The 18,715-nt window shown below is 47.8% G+C and overlaps 1 protein-coding gene across 4 annotated transcripts in view; it reads right to left on the bottom strand.

Annotated features, from left to right (window-relative positions):
- NRP2 (neuropilin 2) overlaps positions 1-18,715 on the bottom strand; it is a 115,502-nt gene that overhangs the window by 73,012 nt on the left and 23,775 nt on the right. For all 4 annotated transcript variants that reach the window (XM_047720842.1, XM_047720844.1, XM_047720845.1 and 1 more), the window contains exons 3-5: positions 8,003-8,184; positions 2,017-2,247; positions 469-624 (exon numbers count right to left, since the gene is read on the bottom strand). In XM_047720842.1, coding sequence (XP_047576798.1) covers positions 469-624; positions 2,017-2,247; positions 8,003-8,184 — 569 coding nt within the window. The remainder of the gene's footprint in view (positions 1-468; positions 625-2,016; positions 2,248-8,002; positions 8,185-18,715) is intronic.

The following is an 18,715-nucleotide window of genomic DNA, read 5'->3' as shown; positions in this document are numbered from 1 at the left end:
CTTCCTCCTCTCTCTCTGCCTGCCTCTCTGCCTACCTGTGATTTCTCTCTGTCAAATAAATAAATAAAATCTTTAAAAAAAAAAAAATTGCTCAGTTTTCTGACCATGGCCACTGAGGCTAAGAGAGGGAGAAAAGACTCAAAAAATGTTAGCCCAGGGAGGGGACCCTATGTAGATATCCTAACTCACCTCCCTTGCATTCACAGATGAGAAAACTAACGTGGGAGATGGTCCCGTGACTTACCCTGGGAATAACTCATTCTTGGTACATATACCTACTTTCTAAAGAAATGAGTACCCGGCCGACATTTGTTCGACTCTTACAAATCTCCATCTAGCAAGAGGATATAGCCCCCATTCCCTGAATTCAGAGGCTGCTACAAATTCTGGAGAATTTCCCTCTCTTCACCGTACATCTCACAGCCCTGATGGAAGGAGAGGACAGAAGGTCTCAACCGGCCAACTCACTCTCTGGTGGGTCTTGGTGGATCAGGTAATAGCGTGCAGAGAAGCCATCCTTGGCCACCGCCATGTCTGTGTGAAAAGTCAGGGAGAGGATCCCTGTTGACGAGCGGAGTTCCGAGGGTGTTTTCGTCCCACAGTACTTGCCAATCAGAGGGCCAACTAGATAGGCAGGACAAAAACAGGTCAGTAGAAATGGAAATGTCAAACTCCATTTTCAATGCATTCACCCTTGCCACAATCGAAGTCACTCCACAGAGCACTCTTTGGGCATAGAAGAATGATCAAAGATAGGTTCTAAGGACATTGTCTCATATTTTTCCTGTACGTTAAAAAATACACTTGACCTTTAAACAACACGGGTTTGAAGCACATGGACCTACTTAAACATGGATTTTTCTTTTTTGACAAATACAGTATTGTAAATGTATTTTCTCTTCCTTATGACTTTCTTAATACCATTTTCTTCTCTTTAGGTTATTTTATTGTAAGAATACAATATATAATACATATAACATACGGAATATGTGTTAATGGACTATTTATGTTACTGGTCAGGCCTTTAGTCAATAGTAAGTTATTAGCAGTTAAGTTTTGGGGAGGCAGAAGTCATGTGTGGATTTTCGGCTATATGGTCGACCGGCCCTTTGAATCCCTGCGTTGTTCAAGGGGCAACTGTACTTTTTTTCTCTGTTCAAGGGGCACCTGTGTTTTCCCTGACTTGGCCTCATTCTCTTCCCTCGCTCTGTTCTGGGGACAGGCCGGAAAGCTATCATTATAACACCCAACTTACAGAAGAACAAACTGAGGTTCGGGAGGTCATGTGACTTTGGAAAGAAGAGCTGAGACTCAGAACCCAAGTTTTCTGACCTGGTCTGATGCTCTTCTCAGGAAATGAAACTGCTCAGTCGCCAAGCCTCCCTCTCAGTGCAAAACACCGAGGCTCACTACAGAAGCGAACGAGTGGCTTTCTCACCGAGACGAACTATGGAGACCTACGTCGGACGCCAGCTGAGAAGTACCAGTTCCTCAGGCTTTTTGACATCTGTGACTGTTTTAATTAATAGCAGTAAACTCATAGTAATAATAATGATGATGATGAAAGCAGCTTATTTATACAGGTAGGATGCAGGGTTTAAGTGAGCTGCCCAGGCTTACAGAGCTGCCTCGGAGCGGAGCCAGGATCCAGAGCTAGTCCGTGTGGCTCTAGCATCCTACTTGGGCAGAAAGAGTGGTCATGGAGTCACTTTCTACGTCAATTTCTACTAATGTCCAGAAGAGGACATTACGGATAGGCTTTCTCATCCTCATCCAGGCGTCCACTCAGTCTCTGCCTATCCTTCTCCAAAGAAATATTTCCAAGAAAGGAAACTGCCTTACTGTAATTTCTCTGAAATCATCCTTGGTGAAAAACAAGAAAGAAAGTCATCATGGGTTATACACAAACCCTAAGGAGCTTTGAAGCCTTTGTTCTCTTTTTTTATTGTCACCAAAGCCATTCACAGGCAAAGGCGAAGCTACAGAGAAACGTCTCGTGACGGCAGCATCACTCACCATGTGGAATGCCGTCCCAGATGTCCAGCCAGTCGTATTTGCAGTCTCCTTCTCCCACCTGCAACGGGTCGTGCTCCAGGTCAAAGGTCAGGAACTGCAGGATGATCTCCATCTTGGGTTTGGCCAGGATGGTAAAGGTGCAGTCCAAGTTGTGCGGGTACTTCTCGGGAAACCCGGGGGATTCAATGGTCCCGTTGGGGCTTGTGAAGTTTTTGGAACAGTCTTCGGAGCCTGTATGTAAAAGAGAACTGGCGCATTAAGGGAAGAGAAGAAGAGGCCCCCCTTCACTGCCTTGGTCACATGGGTTAGTTCAATGTTTGAGCCCCGATCCCCTTCCTCATACGGCTTTTGTTTCTACTGGAGTGGCCCTTGAAGAAACATACTCTTCACATCCACGTCTCAAGCCTTTAAGCCAGACTCTCTCGAGGAGAGAAATTAGGGGAGGAGAGCTGGCATGCTCTACGTAGCAGAGCGAGAGCACCAGTTGAGGCGTTGGGGAGTGGGGGGGGTCAGAAAGAAGTGTGTGTGTGAGATACAGAGAGAGAGAGAAAGAGAGAGAGAGAGAGTCTCTTGGAAAGAGGAACAGAGTCTTCTTTCTCAATTACTCAGCTGCTTGCTCCAGAAATGTAAGTTATTTCAATCCTTAAGGAAGGCTTGCTGATTGCCAGCAAGGAAAACAATGTCACCCCTTATTTATTGCTGACCTCAACACTAGCCCCTATTGTACCAGAGCCAACGAAGTGCCCCCTTCTCCCTCCAAGATCCAAGGTGCCTCAGGGGAGGGGCAAAGGGGAGCTCGGGTCTCATTCATGTCATGACTATATTAAAACGAGCTGCTCTGTAGTGGCCAGACAATTAACAATCGACTTTTGTAGCTGGTGGATCACAGCAGGGCGTTGGGGATGTTAAAGGCCGCTCTAGCAGCAAGTTTGGAAAAATGCTCCAGTGTATTGACATTTGGAATGCTTCTGGTCTCTTTGTGGTGGGGGGGCCTTGTTTGTCTCCGAAGCTCTTGGGGCTGTTTCCTTGGGACTCCGGGAGGCCTTCTTATTAAATGCGGCACACATTCGCAGCCCGGTGCAGGCTTGGATGGCAGTGGGAGCTCTAAGAGGATTAGAGCCACCAGATCTGGGAATGCCTCTAGGTAGAGTCCCATTAAAAGGCGCCTCATGGGTTTTCAGCCAGGACGGGCCTCTGGCGGGTCCCAGGACACTGCAGCCCAGGCCACCGGCCCACAGAGTAGCCGGGGCCAGAAGCAATACCAATCCATGGTACCACTGGAAGGCTGGACTGTCACAATCGATTTCACTGCATTCTGATTTTAAAATTTAAAAAAAAGGTAGCAGGGTTTATGAGGAGGATAACAGGCACTCGAAGTATGAAGGAAAAATACAGAAATACTCTATAAACCAGGTGTTTACTGGCAGGAAGTGTCCTCTGGGGATCCCACTGCAACAGAACTGTGTGATGTCAATACACGGATCTTCGCCCGCAGCGATGTCTTCATCCTCGGCTCCCACAGCAGGCCCCTCTGCCGGGCTCCGTATCGACAACAGCTCTCTGGGAGGCGCGAGGGTCGGACTCGGCAAAGGGGCCATGCAAAGAAGTGGGCGAAGGGGGGCCGCAACTTTCTTTCGAATCAGACGGAAATCCCGACATCCCGACCCACCCATCCATGCCCTCCGCCCTTCCGACCAGCGCTCTGCCCTGGCAGGGGGGTACCCCGTGCCCGTTGGGGCAAGAGCTAACCTTTTCAGGGTTCTAAACGCTCCCTAAGTGCCACATCTGCCCCTCGGAGGCTCTGTGCTCTGTCAAGGGCAGGGCGGCCCCGTGGGCAACCAGGTCCGCAGGGCTGAGCGGGGACGGTCTTTCCCCAGTGTGTTTACCGCGGAGCCCCCAGCTTTGTTTACTGTCAAGCCTCACACTCTGGAGGGCCTCCTCAATGGTCCGGGATGAGGCGCTTTGGCCAAGCCAAGCCAGCTGGCAGGCCTTTGGAAGGGCTGCGAGGAATCTTGAAAAGGTTAGTGTTCATTGCTATTGTGTGGCCTTCTCCATGTGGGTCACCCAGCCAGAGGAAATTAACTCTCTCTCCACGACTTGCTTTCGGAGCTGGAAAAGGCATCCTGACATTCCCTCTTTGGGTTTGCTCTCTTGTCATTCCCTTTCAAGGCCAGGGGAATCCCCACCTCCCTGGGAGTGGGGAATTTTGGGTGGAATCTTTCTTTGGTTCCTCCCATCCTTAGAGGACAAAGTCTTCCACATTGGACACCTAGTGAGCCCGAGAGAGACCCCGGGGCCTGTTTCCAGGGTTCAGGGTTACAGTCCTGCACTTGGGTGGTCAGAATTTTTCCATATGATATCTTTAAGGCGAACGAACAAACAAAAACCACCAAAAAGAGTGTGTATCTCTCTCTGACACATGGCTATACATAGGTGTATCCTCTGGCTTATTTTAAACGAGGAAAGAAAACAGTTTTATCCTTTCTATGCAGAACAATCACACTTGTCCATTGCAGGGGTACCTACATCTCTAACTGTGCCACTCAGAGTCTGGACTGTGGGTAAAGTGTCAGAAAGCAGGAGGCTGAAGAGTGACTGGAGAGGAGGTCTCGGGACCATCTTGGGACAAAAGTGGAATCTTGTAGATATCTAGCTCATCCAAGATCCTTTTCTGCCATGAAGTATAAGAATTAAAGGTTAAAAAAAATAGCTCAGTCAACAAACACTCCTGTTCACTCAATGCTAAGGCTGCCCACGCAAGCTGGGGGATTTCGGCTGTGGCAGATGATTTCATACCAAAGGACTCTGGTGTGGAAAATGCCCCCTCCGTGTTTTCCCACCGTCAATGTTATAATAACTCTGCAAGTGAAAGGCAAATCTGCATGCATAAAGCTATTTAAAACGTGGTGGATTTATTCCATTGGAACTCTGCCTGACCTCGAAAGGTGAATTCGGTTCAAGAAGTAGGACTAGAGGGCACTTGCTAAGGTTTCTCTGTCTGTGAATGACCCCAGGGCTTTCAGTTTCTGAAATGTCACTGGACACCAGGAAAAAAAACTTGATCTTGAACTTTGGTCAAAAGAGTATCAGAAAACGAACAAACCAAAAAACCCATGTCTTCCAGTGATTCAGCGTCCAGTGTTACTTTTAAAGTCATTTTAAAATTCCTTTCTCTGTTCTGCTTAGGATTGGGCAATCTGAGATCCTTTAAGTTTGCAAGCCGTTTCGGTTTGCTCTTTTACACGTGGACAGTCTGGTATTATTTTGACTCTTTTATAAACCACTTCATTCAGGGCAGACAGGAACATCCCACTCCAGCCACATGCCCCCCGTCTAGACCCGAGCTGGGGTTTGCGTCTGTCAGGAGAATTCTGCAGCTGACGCTGGCCAGGGCGATGCGCCGTCAGGCTTCCCCGGTCCTCAAGAGGGTTATCTTGTGTATCTGTGTTTACAGTCCCCCTTCTTTCTCTATGAATCTGACTAGCAAACATAGCTGTGTTTGTTTGGATTTCCGCAGCATGTTCACACATTTCTTTCATGTTCCGTGGGTGACGTCAACTTTGTGTATTTTCTTCCAGGACTCTGACAGTGGAAATGTCGGGGCACGGAGGGCATGGCACCTGGAGGAATGCTCATCCTTCTAGATGTCTCAGCTTTGAACTGTGTAGCTGTTCAGGGTCGATTTTCATGCTGAGAGCTGCTCTCACAGGCAGGCATGGTGGCAGGAAACAGTGGACCTCAAGAACAGCACTGGGTTCTCGTTTTCTCTCTTAGGTTCCCCCAGAAATGTGGCTGTTATCGGTGGGGCTGTGTCCCACTGCAGGAATCTCTCTCCTCCTTCTTTAGGCCATCCTAGTCCTTGAAGCAGGCTGCCCCACTGCTCCACGCCAAGCCGCCTGCCATGGCTGGAGTTCCTGCGTCTAGGCATCCACAGACTAGCGGTCCTCAACATAGCAGCGCTCTGTTATGCTACCCTCTCGTGCGTTTTAACTTTTACCCTCAGCCCTGCAAATGTGCATCGTGGAGAGGGTTAGCATTCACTTCTTCTACGACTTTCTGGAGAATATGGCACCATCCTTTGGGAAATACTAAGTCAGGAAGCATGAAACACAGATGAGCTCAAGGGTCCTGCTCACCCTTCCTGTGACGTCCCTGGGCCAGCTCCCCAGAAGACCTTGCTTGCAGCTGCTTTCCGTTGCCTGTCCGCACAGGGGAGCCGAGTGGCGGCGTTAGCCCTGGGGACCTGGCTATCGAGTTGACTTCCCAGGTCCCCCACTTGCTAAGCCACTCAATGGAGCCCTCGTTCTGATAACCCGATCATGTTAATTCTACTACTCGGTGCTGATTCCTATTGCCTCATATTATAGTTTTCTTCTCGGTTTACATAATTATTTACCTACATTCATCCAACAACATCCACTGTGCATCTGTTACATGGGAGGGTTTGCACACCTGTTTGCCCATGAGAAGAGGGCAAACATCCCGTTTTTATTCCTTTCTATCTTCTCTCTCCCCACTGCAGAAGAGGGGACGATGAAGGTTCCAGCTGAGCTGGTGGATGACCCATCGGAATCTTATACAGGACTCTAGGGAATATGGATTGAGGCATTCAGGAGCCTCTCACCAGCCTCCTGGGACACTGGACACAGACTGCCGGTCTCTATGACCTCATGTGGTTGGGAGTGTGATGACCCGTGACAGACGGGCCTTCTTGGGACTTGTGCCCAGGACAGTCTGTGCTCCCACTCTGGCTCGATGATGGCTGGACACAGTTCCCTCGGGCCTGCCCCTTCATTGGATTCTACGCTCTTGCTCTCAGGCAGACAAATCTGACAAATATTTAGACAGAGTGGATATAAAAAGTGCTTTCAGTAGCTACCACTTCCTTTCAAGAACTGTTTATTGAAAAGAAAATATATATGAATTGGTTCCCCTTACACTGAACCCAACAGGCGCCAGACTTGGGTCTCTTGATGACAAAGTGGACGGCCTCCCCTTGTACAGGACTCCATCCACGAGTTGTTAAACAGAGGCTCAGAGGGGCCACACTGGTAGAGGGTGAGAGCCTGAGAGGTGGGGAACAGGCCGGGGGTGAGAGGGTGGCTGGGGGGTGCACTTCGCTCAGTTTCGAGATAATGAGCTCACACACGGGAGGGCCGGGCACGCTGCTCGGAGTGTGTCAGTGTAGATACCGAACCAGAGACTTGGGAGTAAGAGTTGGGTCAGTCCGGTTATGGAAGTAAGGATGGACCCATGTTCTCAGAGCCTAAAGTAGTCGATGGGGGGCCTAATAGAAAGCAGGCAGTCACCTTAAAGAAAGTGCAGTGTTCTGTCTCTTTTTCTACTACCTTCTTGATGGCTTTTCAGGAGGTATCTACCCTGGCATTTAGGAAGTCGGGGTCCAACAGGCACAAGAGGTAAAATGGGTGAGCAAGGGGAATTCGGATGAACCACATGCAAATGTAAAACCTACTGTATGACCCCACTGGTAAGATCTTTTAGAGACTCTAAACACTGAAAGATTATGTCCTTCTGCCCATGAAATTCTGGATAAAGGCAACATTAAACCATGAAGTAATTAGGAGGAAGTTCGACCAAGTTTTGCTTTTTTCCCATGAAGATTACTGTGATTTTTAAACACACACAAAAATCGAATTCTTTTTGAAAGCGATTGTGTATTTTATTGGTGCTCCCTCCTCTCTCCGGGTCACAGACAATGCTTGTCTGCCTGGCGGGCACACCAGCGCTAACCATGCAAGGCTCACTCTCAAGTTGGATAAGTTAAACCGGCTTTTTCATCTGGGGCTGTGTCCATGGTCCCCCTGAGCCCCTCTTCCAACTCCAACAACTTATGTAACTTTCCACTACGCACATGGAACCATCACACAGTTCCCTTAGACGGTGCTCCAGAACTAGACACCGATGGCGGCCCCGTGTCTTCTCGAGCGCGCCCAGAACCCCGCTCTCCACCCATGACCGCACTGACCTGTCTTGAAGATCTCGTAGCGTAGGGAGAAGCCTGCCCCCTGCCGGGCGTAGTCGGAGGTGAACTTGATGTAGAGCACGGAGCCCGAGGAGATGATGGTGGGTGGGGCGATGTTCCCACAGTGCTTTCCCAGGAGGTCTGCAGATTCACTGTCTCCATCCCGAATCTCAATGAAGTCATACCTACGTGAGGTTGGTACAAAGGGGCATGTATGAGCAAAGATGACTCTCAGGAGAGGAAAGGGACCACTGTCTCACTGCAGATCCTATGCTCGCCCTTCCTAGACACCAGGGTATTTCAGATTGATAAACAAAGTCCACTTAGCTTTGCTTCTTTCTATAGACTGATCGACCTGGATATAGGAAGCTGCGTTGCCTTATTGAAGCCATGGAGACAATGGGCGCCTCGGTGGATGGCTAGATTTAGGGCCTTATCTCTTGCCCACATAAGAACATAGCATCCTTCTATCAAATATCTCCAAACAAGCACTTTTCCTTCCTTCCATAGCACCATTTTTATTTCCATCATGATCTCTCTGAATCTTAGTCTTTTCTTCTTAGCTCTGCATTACTGCAAGTTACTTAACCCCTCTGAGATCAATTTCTTCATCTGTACAAGATGGAGATAAAAATATCCAGTTCAGAGGGCTGGGTTGGAGATGAAATAAAGGATATGAAGAAGGTGCTAAGCACTGAGCCAGGCACACTGGGGATGTTCCTGAGAGATCTGCTTACTTTCCTACCCTCTCCCCCATGTTTCAGTTTCCTCCTGGGTTACCCCCTCTTCCCTTATCTTTAATTGTTAGTGATAAAGACTCCCGTGTGTGGGCCCCCTCCCTCCTTGAGATGACTCTACCAATTTCACCTCTGCAGCATCTAGTCAACAACACGTTTTAAAAAGGAATCAGCATTGTATTAGAGAAGGCCAAAAAAACCTTTCTCCAAAAGCAGGGGGTGAATCCCTGGGGACCCAGTGTCTAGGAGCACATAACTATTAGCCTCGGCAAGAGGCAGAGCAGGCTGCCATCCCTGCACGGAGGCCTGAGCTCATTTCAAACACAATCAACCCGGTCCCAGGTTGGGGAAGACTCGTCAAAGACAGACATCCTTGGCTAGGTTCGCAGGATGGCGCCCACACCGCAGGACGCCATTTTAACTGCACAGGCACACATTCTGGGCCTTGCTGTGTGTTCTGGCCATCTTCATGGTGCCGACTCCGTGCTCCTCCCTGGGCTCCCAGTGACTACCACTGTCTCTGCAGCTGAGGTGGGCGAGTCCTTCCCCACCAGCTCCCTGCAAACTTCTGGTCACTGTACCCACTATTTACTGATAACCATCCCTTTCCTTCTCCCTCCCTGTTTGTTTATTTTGCAGCACACTGTTAAAACAACATGTAAGAAATTTCTCTCTTTTGGGTAAAGAGAGGGAGAAGTGACCCTCCCTGAGATGTGCCTGCGGGCTCCTGCCATACACACAGGGTCTGTGGGAGCTGGCTGCCCGCACAAGCAGCTTATTTGAGCCTCAGTGGCCCAAGGCTTCACTGCAGCCCCCAGGAGCCATATTTCAGACTGCACAGCCACTTAGGAACAAATAGGGCAGTGAAGGAAGTGTAAGGAAGGGACCGGGAGTAGTTCAGTCTTAGACCCCAGAGGGCTGGAATCCTACAGTCGAAAGAATCACAGAAACTGCTGCATCTAGTGTAGACAAGATGGCGGGTCTCCCCCCAGCAGCTCTGGAGAGAGAGCCACAGACTGAGAAAGGGAGTGGAGGTGGGGGAATCTGTGATTTCAATTTGGGAGAGGACTCTCAGTTTGAAAATGTGCTTCCTCACTTCCAAAACAAAAGGGGAAAGATAGTTTGTTCTCAAAGGAAATTCCCCAAACCTTCTGGAAAATCCCTCCTTGGTATTTCCACTCTGAGGTAAGCACTGTTAATCAGTCAGTCAATCTCAGTTGAGTAACGGTGATGTCCCATCAGGGCGTGCCACTGTTGAGAAGCCAGCTGTGTTCAGGAAGCAGATATTACCCAGTTCACATGAGTTGTGGATGTAGGAACCTGGATGGAAGCATCCCACTCACCCCCACCCCCCAACCTCCACCCCTTGCCAGGCCCTGGCTGATCCCAGAAGCAGACAGAACTAGGTTTGGATCCCAATGTGGCCTTATTAGCTGGGTGACCTCAGGCAAGTTACTTAACCTTTCTGATCCTCAGCAATGGGGAAAATGACAGCCAAAAAGGGATATTAGAACCTTTTTCCTAGGGTTATTGTGAGATTTAAGTGACCAACATAATCTATATAGAGTGTCAGTACTCAGCCTGGTCGTTAGTCAGCCGTGATTTGTTGTATCCTCACACCCATTTCTGAGGTGAATAGAGTGAGTGAGTAAAAGTGCAGTGTAAGTGGAATGAACATCTGTTAAAACATTTTGGAGTGCATTTTGGCAGAAATGTGACAAACCCTTTAATCCAGCAATTCCACTGCTAGGAATTTTTCCTAAGAAAATCATCAGACAATTGTGAAAAGATGTATATGCATCTTTGTGGGTGTAGATATAATAATAATTAAAAAAGGCATAAGAAAAGTGAAAAGATACTTTGTTTATAAACAGCACCATATCAAAATGTCCAACAAAGGAAGGTGGGTAAATCAATTTTGGTATATTTATAAAATGGAATGCTCTACTGCTATAGTGAATTGATAGTGTTTTAGGTCTAGATATTTTGTTTTTATAGGAAAATGGCCATGCTATATTGTTAGTTTAAAAAAATGGATTTTTAAAAAGCAATGTATTAAAATACCTATGTATATATGTGTGTACATATATATACACACACAATCTTGCATACAGAAACAGAAAAAAGTCTGAAAGACTACATAAACTAAAATATTAACAGTAGTGAGATATACAGACGGTAAAATCGGTAATTGCTACTTCTTTCTTTGTTCTTTTCTATTATCTGAATTGCTTACAATGAGCTTGCATTTCTTAATAAGCCACAGATATATAAAATAAAGCTGCTTCCATTAAGAATTTTTTTTTTTCACGGTGACAGATGGTAACTGCACCATCGTGGTGAGCACTGGGGAATGCATCCAGTTGTCAAATCACTATATCCTATACCTGAAATTAATGTAACGGTGTATTTAACCATATTTCAATAACCCATAAAGTAGTACACGATAGAATAAAAGAAAAAATAAGATAAAAGATTTTTTGTTCAGAGTAGGACAGCAGAGAGAAAGAAGCCAGCTCTCATGATGTGGCAAATGAAAATGTAAATCCCATCATCACCATCATTAGCGTCGCCATCCGTGTCTCACAGACGTGTAGCGAGGTCTAAGTCAGTCACAGCGCTGGGTCACCTAGAACAGGGCCAGGGACGTGGCCCACACCCAGAAAATACTTGAAGGTATTTTTTTAAAATGATAACCAGATATCTCCAGGCTTTGTGTTGCCTGTTTCTCCAGAAAGGACAACGAAAGGTCCAGACATCCTACTGGCTGGGTCATCAGGAGGGGAGGGTTCTATCCGGTTGCCTAATCACGCGTGGAGTAATTTAGGGGATTAACACAATCGGCGACCAAGCTGGGCTCCCTAGCAAATGCCATGGCTGTAAGCTTGCCTCAATTTACTCTGTGCATGTACCACCCAAATCCTTTTTTTGTAATGCCGGCAGCTACAAATACATCCTTACGTATTTACGTACACACAGTGAAGGGATGCATTTTTGAAAAAGGTTTATACATATCAATTGAATTATAAATTTTCTTTCTGGGCTTGTTATTTAAAGGACCCCTCTGGTAAATCCTTTTGTGAGGCAAATAGTCAGGCTTACTTAAACTTCTTAGAAAAACTGGATTTTCCTATCAGGTTTGCTTGAGGGGCAAGGGACCCCGAGTGACAACTTGGTGGCTGACACCCTCTCCCCCAACCCCCAGTGCCCAGGCTCTGCCCTGTGGACAACACAGTCTTCTGGCTGGGCTTTTTGTATAAAGGGCACACACTGAATGACATGCTGACTTCACACAGAACGTCTCATTTATGTCCTGTGTGACTGACTCATTTGGGGAAATTTTTTATTATTAGGGATTTGCTACAGCTGGAATAAATCTCCTTAGAAATTTCAGTGTTGTCAGGTTCATTTGGAAGAGCTCGTGGGGGATTAGGAAGTTTGTGGCCTTGGAATAAATACGGTTCCTCATCGAGCAGCTGATAGCCAGCGTTTGTTTGGTAAAGGAATCTGGGGTCCAAACTCTGGGCTCACCCCCAACGACAGCCAAGGAGGATAACCTGAAAGGCCATTCCTCTTAGAACACATTATTCGTCTTCCAGAAGAAAACATAAACCAGCTAACGGACATATTAACTACTGTGTTTGCATTTCATTATTCATAATCTCCCTCAAATGAAAAAATTCCTTCCAAAGCTTTAACACTACCTTTTATTATTTTAGTCGTCTATTTACTTTCCTAAGCTGAAGTAGCCATTTTCACTCCTACCTTTTTCCTTTCTCTCCAAAATGGCTCCCGGGTGCCTTTTTACTTTTCTCCTCACAGATTCTGACATCGGCATGTTGAGCATTTGTCTAGAGAACGTTTTCTGTACGTTCTTCCTCGACTTCAAAGTCTTAATTTCTCTCCCCAAACCCACATTTGGGGCGTGGGAATCTTGACGGTGGAATTAATTTTCAGAGTCCACGGGAGAGGTATGAAAAAGCAACAGACTCCTTGCTTCCTCTCATCACTAGGCAAACATGAAAAGAGGCTTTCTAGTTTCCATAACTCTATCCACACTTGACATTTCCCAGCAGGCCCCCGAAAGCTGGGTTAGCCAACCGAGCCTGAGCTAGAAGATTCTTTATGACATCCAGGCCCTTCTCAAATGGCCAGATGATGTCCACCCTGCCAGAGTGCCCCCGAAGGACAGCCACTTAGAGCTGCTTGTGAGGAGATTTCTCTGTCACAGGTGGAGTGCTTGGTGCTCTGGGGAAGAGTGCTGTGCCCATTCTGTGATACTTGGGTCTACACATCACAGCACTCATGCCCCCCCCCCCCCCCCCCCCCGCCATGTCTGGAAGCCAACCAGTCAATGTCTCCTTTTATGCTACTTGTATCACAAATTTTTAAGACCTCACACTTTGCACATGGCAAGCTCTTTCTAGCCCCTGGGAATTTGCACAGTCTCTTCCCTCTGTCTGTGATACTTTCTTCTGTGGTTGGTGCTGTCTCCTTCTTCTCAGTGCAAAAGTCACCTCCTCAGAGAAGCCTGTCCTGACCCCTATTTCAGACCCTTCTTCTCTGCCTCGCCATCCTCATACTGCCTTTATAGCTATTATCATTCGCAAAGGTCTTGTCAATATACTTGTTTATTTGTTTCGAATCTGTGTCCTCACTACATAGTAAGCACCACGAGGGCGAGGACCTTGCCTTTTTCCTGCGTAATTTCTACTCTTTCCATGGTGGCTGGCACAGAGCTGGGCTTGTTATTTTTTGTGGTGTGAGCAAATGAACGAGGGGTCTACAGTTGGTAAGTTCGGGAAGAATTCACTCTGTGATGACGGTTCCCGAGGGGATGGATACATTTGGTCCATTTTCTACTCTTTGCCTTTGTGCTCCAACACATTCACTGAGCTATTCTGGTTTTATCTGGAAACTGAAATGTTGCCTCATGACTCGAAAACATGAAATATAACATTTTGAGTGGAAGAAACATCTCAAATCATGCTGACAGCATTTTCACTATTAGCGGCAAACAAATCAACTATAATTAAAATGCTGTCAAAGTGATTTGAGATTTTTCTCACACTTTCAAAGTTCCATATTTCATGAGTAGATTATGGAGGCCAGAGAATCTACCACCTCCTGGAGTGCCTTTCTTCTGGGAAGCTCAAAGACACCTACAAACACTGTCTTATTAATCCTTACATTAAAACCTGCAGGGAAAAGAGGAGGAAAACACAACACTGTCACGTACAAGTTCGCAGGGAAGAAGCTGCCTGAGACACAAAGAGGCTGTGGGCAGGTCTGCATGAGGCCCACCCAAGTCTCTGGTCCAGTCAGACCCACAGCCGGGTCACCTGGTCTCTGGCTCAATAGTGAAATCCAGCTTTTATGGAGAAATCAGGTCAAGGTCAGGTCAGATTATTTTTAAAGAAGCAAATTTCATTTCCTCGAATTTCTCCCTTTCATCAGGGCCACCCATTTAAGAAGAAGCTGGAACAACACTGGGAACATCAGTGGAAAGAAATACCAACCATTTACTGAGCATTTATTATGGGCTAGACCCTCGTTTAAATATTACTTCATTTAATCCTCGTTGAATATACCCCATGCTGTTACGGTTCCCACCCATTTACAGATGCAGAATCTGGGGTTCAGAGAGTCTAACTGACCTACCCAGAGTCCCATGAGAAGGACAGGTCGGAGGCGGGCTCGAGACCCAGGTGGTCTCACTCCTGGGCCTACAGGCCTCACCTCCATCCCGTGAAAGTATCAGATCGTGCCCGTACAATAGCATCAGAAGGTACGGGGTATAAAGAAACTGCTTGGTTCCTGTTGGAGACTTAGCAGAATCTTGCTCTTTTTATTTAGCTGTTTTGTTTAAACAAAGCCTAGAGGACTTGCCAAAATTAATAGACAAATCACCCATAGAAGCAGTGAGCGGATTTAGAATCTATGGTTTCAAGACTCACCCAGTTGAAATCTGGCTTTTAAGTGTTCAGATGGGATAACATATTAATTTTTGCAAGTGAAGTATTTTTAAAAGCACATATATACCCATATGTGAACATATGGTCCATCGAGTGAGAAAACAGTATCCTGTGTATTTATAAGCTCTTAAAGTATCATCTAGAGCACATATTCTTCAACCCGTGGATTTCTAGTAGGACCCACAGATGAGTTTCAGTAGGTGAGAGAAGCCCTAGAGTCAAATGCAGAAATTTTGTACGTTTGTGTGTACGCACATTTTCCTAGGTCTGTGACCAAAAAAAAAAAAAATCTTAAATGACTGTGATACAGAAACATATCTGTCGATAAGCGGGTGTGTTCTCTGAGAAGTGTGGGGCACGGGCTTTGTAGGCAGACCCAGCTGTTTCTAGCACTCGTTAGTGGTACGAACGCAGGCAAGGCACTGAACCTCTCTAAGTCTCAGTTTCTTCATCTATAAAATGGAAATAACCATGATCCCCACCTTGTGGGACTGTTGGAAGGACTGTAAAAGTCCACACGAGCCCAGAAGGGTGCTAGATACCTGCGAACATCCCTGGAAGACACTGGTTATTTTTACTGTCACTTGTGTTTTTACAAAGCAGGGTGGCAGACGTGGGGGAGAGAAGGGTTACATACACATGAATTAAACGGAGGAGGGAATGAAAAGTCACAAAGTTAGAGACAGTCCCAATGCCCGCCAGCCTCAATGCTAGGGGTGGCGGTTTCTAAAAAAAATCCTCCCCTTGTACAAATCCATCAATAGTGCTTTAGTCGCTTGAGTTTTTGAGGTTGCCTTGCACTCTGGTGTTTCTGAGTCCCGCCTCCAGAGCCAGCCTGCCATGCTGGATTCAGAACAGCCCGTTCCTTCTGCAGCCCAACCCCCTCGCCAGCCCACCCCCCATGACTTGGCAGGTCTTGAACAACTAGGGGTCGACCTCCTTCACTGTGGTGAGTTAATGCATGTCAACAGCTTAGTACAGCGCCTGGCACATAGTAAGTCCTCAATAAATAAACATCAGTCATTACTACTACTATTACTGTTGTCGTTATTGTTACTCTTCGCTCGATCACTGCAAGGACCCCAATGGGCCAAGACTTGGCATTGGTTTGCCTCTCAGGGTTGGCGCCGCTGCCTCTTTAATGGTGACTGCTGGCAGTTGCCTTTTCTCCCCTCATTTCTTCCCACCACCCGTCTCTGATGCTCGGGGCTTATCCACAATCCCCGCACAGCCAGGGTCTTCACGGCGCCTCAGAAAGGAGGAAATCTGACCCCCCCAGCAAAGGAAGTATGCGAAGAAAATAACCCAAAACAAACCGAAGGAATTATTCCAGAAAACCTTGAAGGCAAGAAAATGGAAATACAAATAACGTCTATTTATAATTGCTGGTTGTTTTCCGCAGAAGCCCCGGGATGATGGAGAGGGCCCTGCCGATCTCATTGTTCCTGCCGGAGCAGGCTGCCAAGATCACCGTGCGACGTGAGCAAGGAGGCCGCTGCAGACAGGGTGTCTGATGAGTCTCGCTGTGGGTGAACTTTCAGAGAGCGAACGGCACACAACAAAGCCTCGGGCTCCTCTCCCCTGGCCCCTCGCTGAACACCGCTTCCCCCACTGACCTGGCTCCCCAGCAAGGCGCATTCCTGAGGCCACAGATCTGTTCCACTCCTGGACCACTGACCGCTCGGGAGGCCGGCTTGGATGGAACGTGTTTGCTTATGTAAGGAAGGATTTTCTAGGTGACCAGTGCCAATGTGAAGTCGAATGCTATTGGGGCAGCACGACGGTTGGGTCTTTTTTCCACCTGCGGTACACGCCTATAAAGTCCTCACTCTCTGCGCTTAGCTCAAAGGGCTCCTTGTTAGCATTTTGTAAGGACACCAGAGTAGGAAGTAGGTAAGAGTAGCCCATAATTCATGTCTGTGCCCCAGCAGGCTGGCGCTCAGAGGTGAAGGTGAACCCTGCCCAGCAAGGCCTGACTGGTCTATACTGGCCTGGATCAGTCGAGCTTGCATGCCTCAGTTTGCCTCATCTCATAAATGGGAACAGGGCTCATGCCTCTGTGCCTTCCGGGGCTGGTTGGAAGGGGCAGAAAGCAACTGGCATCCACTAAGGGGAAATCAGAGTACACCATCCCAGGGCCGGGGTGTGCTGGCAGCAGCAGCCCGACACTCGGCCGGGCAAATGGTTCCCTCTGGAAAAAGCGCTCGCTAACCCTGGCTCCCAGAGGGTCTAATTGTGAGAGCAAATCATAACCTTCCCATCTGTCCGAAAAATGGGAGCCTGCTGGGAGTGAGGCGTACTGGGCACCAGGGAATCAATCACTGCATCGGAAAAACATTTTTCTAGGGATTTAGGCTCCCAGTCATGTTTCTGTCCCTCTTTGCTGGCATCCAGCCCCCATAACAAAATTTATAAAATACAAAGCTTGCCTGAAAAATGTACCCTGCAGAAATCCAAGCAGGAGACCATTTAGGAGTATGTGGCTGGTGTGCTGGGCCCTTTCCTTGGGTTTCATTCACTGCAAGCCTCAGGTTACAGGGCTCAGAGCTTCTCCTGGCGCCAGGGGCAGACTTGTCACGACAGTGCAAAAAACACGTTAGTTGTGGAAATGATGGACCTGTGCTAATGACCCAGCAGGAAGGTTGCCGCCACGCCAGGGTGGACATTCTGAATACAGCTCTTAGTGGCCAGTCAGCTGGGACAGCTTCCGCCTCTCCAGCCAGCACCTGGTGACCAGTGCTTTCCTCGACGGGTGGGTTGTGAAGGCGCCGGGGCGGCACTGGGAGCAAAGGCCGCCCAGTCCAGCCTGGTGCATTTTAAAGCATTTTCCTCTCTCCATCACAGAAATAGTCCTGTATTCTGCAAGAACCAGCCAGCATCTCTTCTGGGGGTGGGGGATGGAGGGTTGGTGGAAGGAGCAAACATTCAGGAATATCGGGTTCTCTTGGCAGGGGGCTCCCTAAGACTAGGAAGAACTATGTCTAGAAAGGACGGCAGCTTCTACAAGAAAGGGAACCAGATTGCAGCAAGTCTCTGAGCAGGATGGGAGCAGTGTGAGTCAGACCTTGAAGGACCTTTATTTATCCCACAGCATCGCAGCCTGTTTGCTTTGTGCAAGGAGCTGTTGGCTGCATGGCTGCAAAGCTACTGATTTGGGGGGGGGGCCTGCACCCGGGGAGGGAGCACTAGTGCCAGGGATAAGCTGGGAGGGCCACACAAGTATAAGGGCCCTGGTGGGCAGGAGGGCGGTAGAGACCCCCAGCAGAGCAGCCTCAGCGCCTAACCTAGCTGCCTGCCCCAAGGCCTACACCGAATCTTGTTATCTGCTTGGACCTCAGTTTCCCAGCGGATAAGACCCAAAAAAAAAAAAAAAAAAAAAACAACTTTCTTACCTCCTACCACTCTCAAAGGGATGACACATAGATAAATCACTTTGAACTTTTAGATGAAAGGTGCTCTATAAACTCGAGGTCTCATCAACCGTAATTGTTACGGTAATTATTTTAATGATAATAATGATGATAATGGGAGGGGGGCGGGGTGAGGACGAAACCTCCTACCTTGAGACAAAGAAAAACTCTTCCCATTAAAACCTGCATCACGATTCCTTCTGCTCCTGGCTCTCTCAACCATCTCCTTCAAACTGCCAATTCCTGGGCTGAAATATTATTTACTCCTTTCCTTCCCAATAAAACAATTATTTGTTCCACCGTTCTTCCTCTCACTCGCTCTCCGTGTGTCTAGCTTCGCCCTGACAGCTCAGCCATGGACTGTTTACATGTCTCGCTCACCTCCAAGACTCTGGTTCAGCTCCATTGACACTGAAGGCAGGAGAATTCTCTGTGTGTGAGGAATCAATTACTTCCGCTGACACTCTATTACTAGCCCTCACATCTTCGGATTCCAGCTGCACAGGGAGGCGGTGGGGGGATGGCAGGGAATTTGAAGAGGATGGTGAGGGGGGCTGGAGGGGACCTGCGGAGTAGAAGGTGGATGACAGGGAG

Source organism: Lutra lutra, chromosome 3 (genome assembly GCF_902655055.1).
Source record: "Lutra lutra chromosome 3, mLutLut1.2, whole genome shotgun sequence".
In the NCBI taxonomy this organism is placed as follows: domain Eukaryota; kingdom Metazoa; phylum Chordata; class Mammalia; order Carnivora; family Mustelidae; genus Lutra; species Lutra lutra.
Note: the sequence above shows the minus strand (reverse complement) of the source record. Positions and strands in the feature narration are given on the sequence as shown.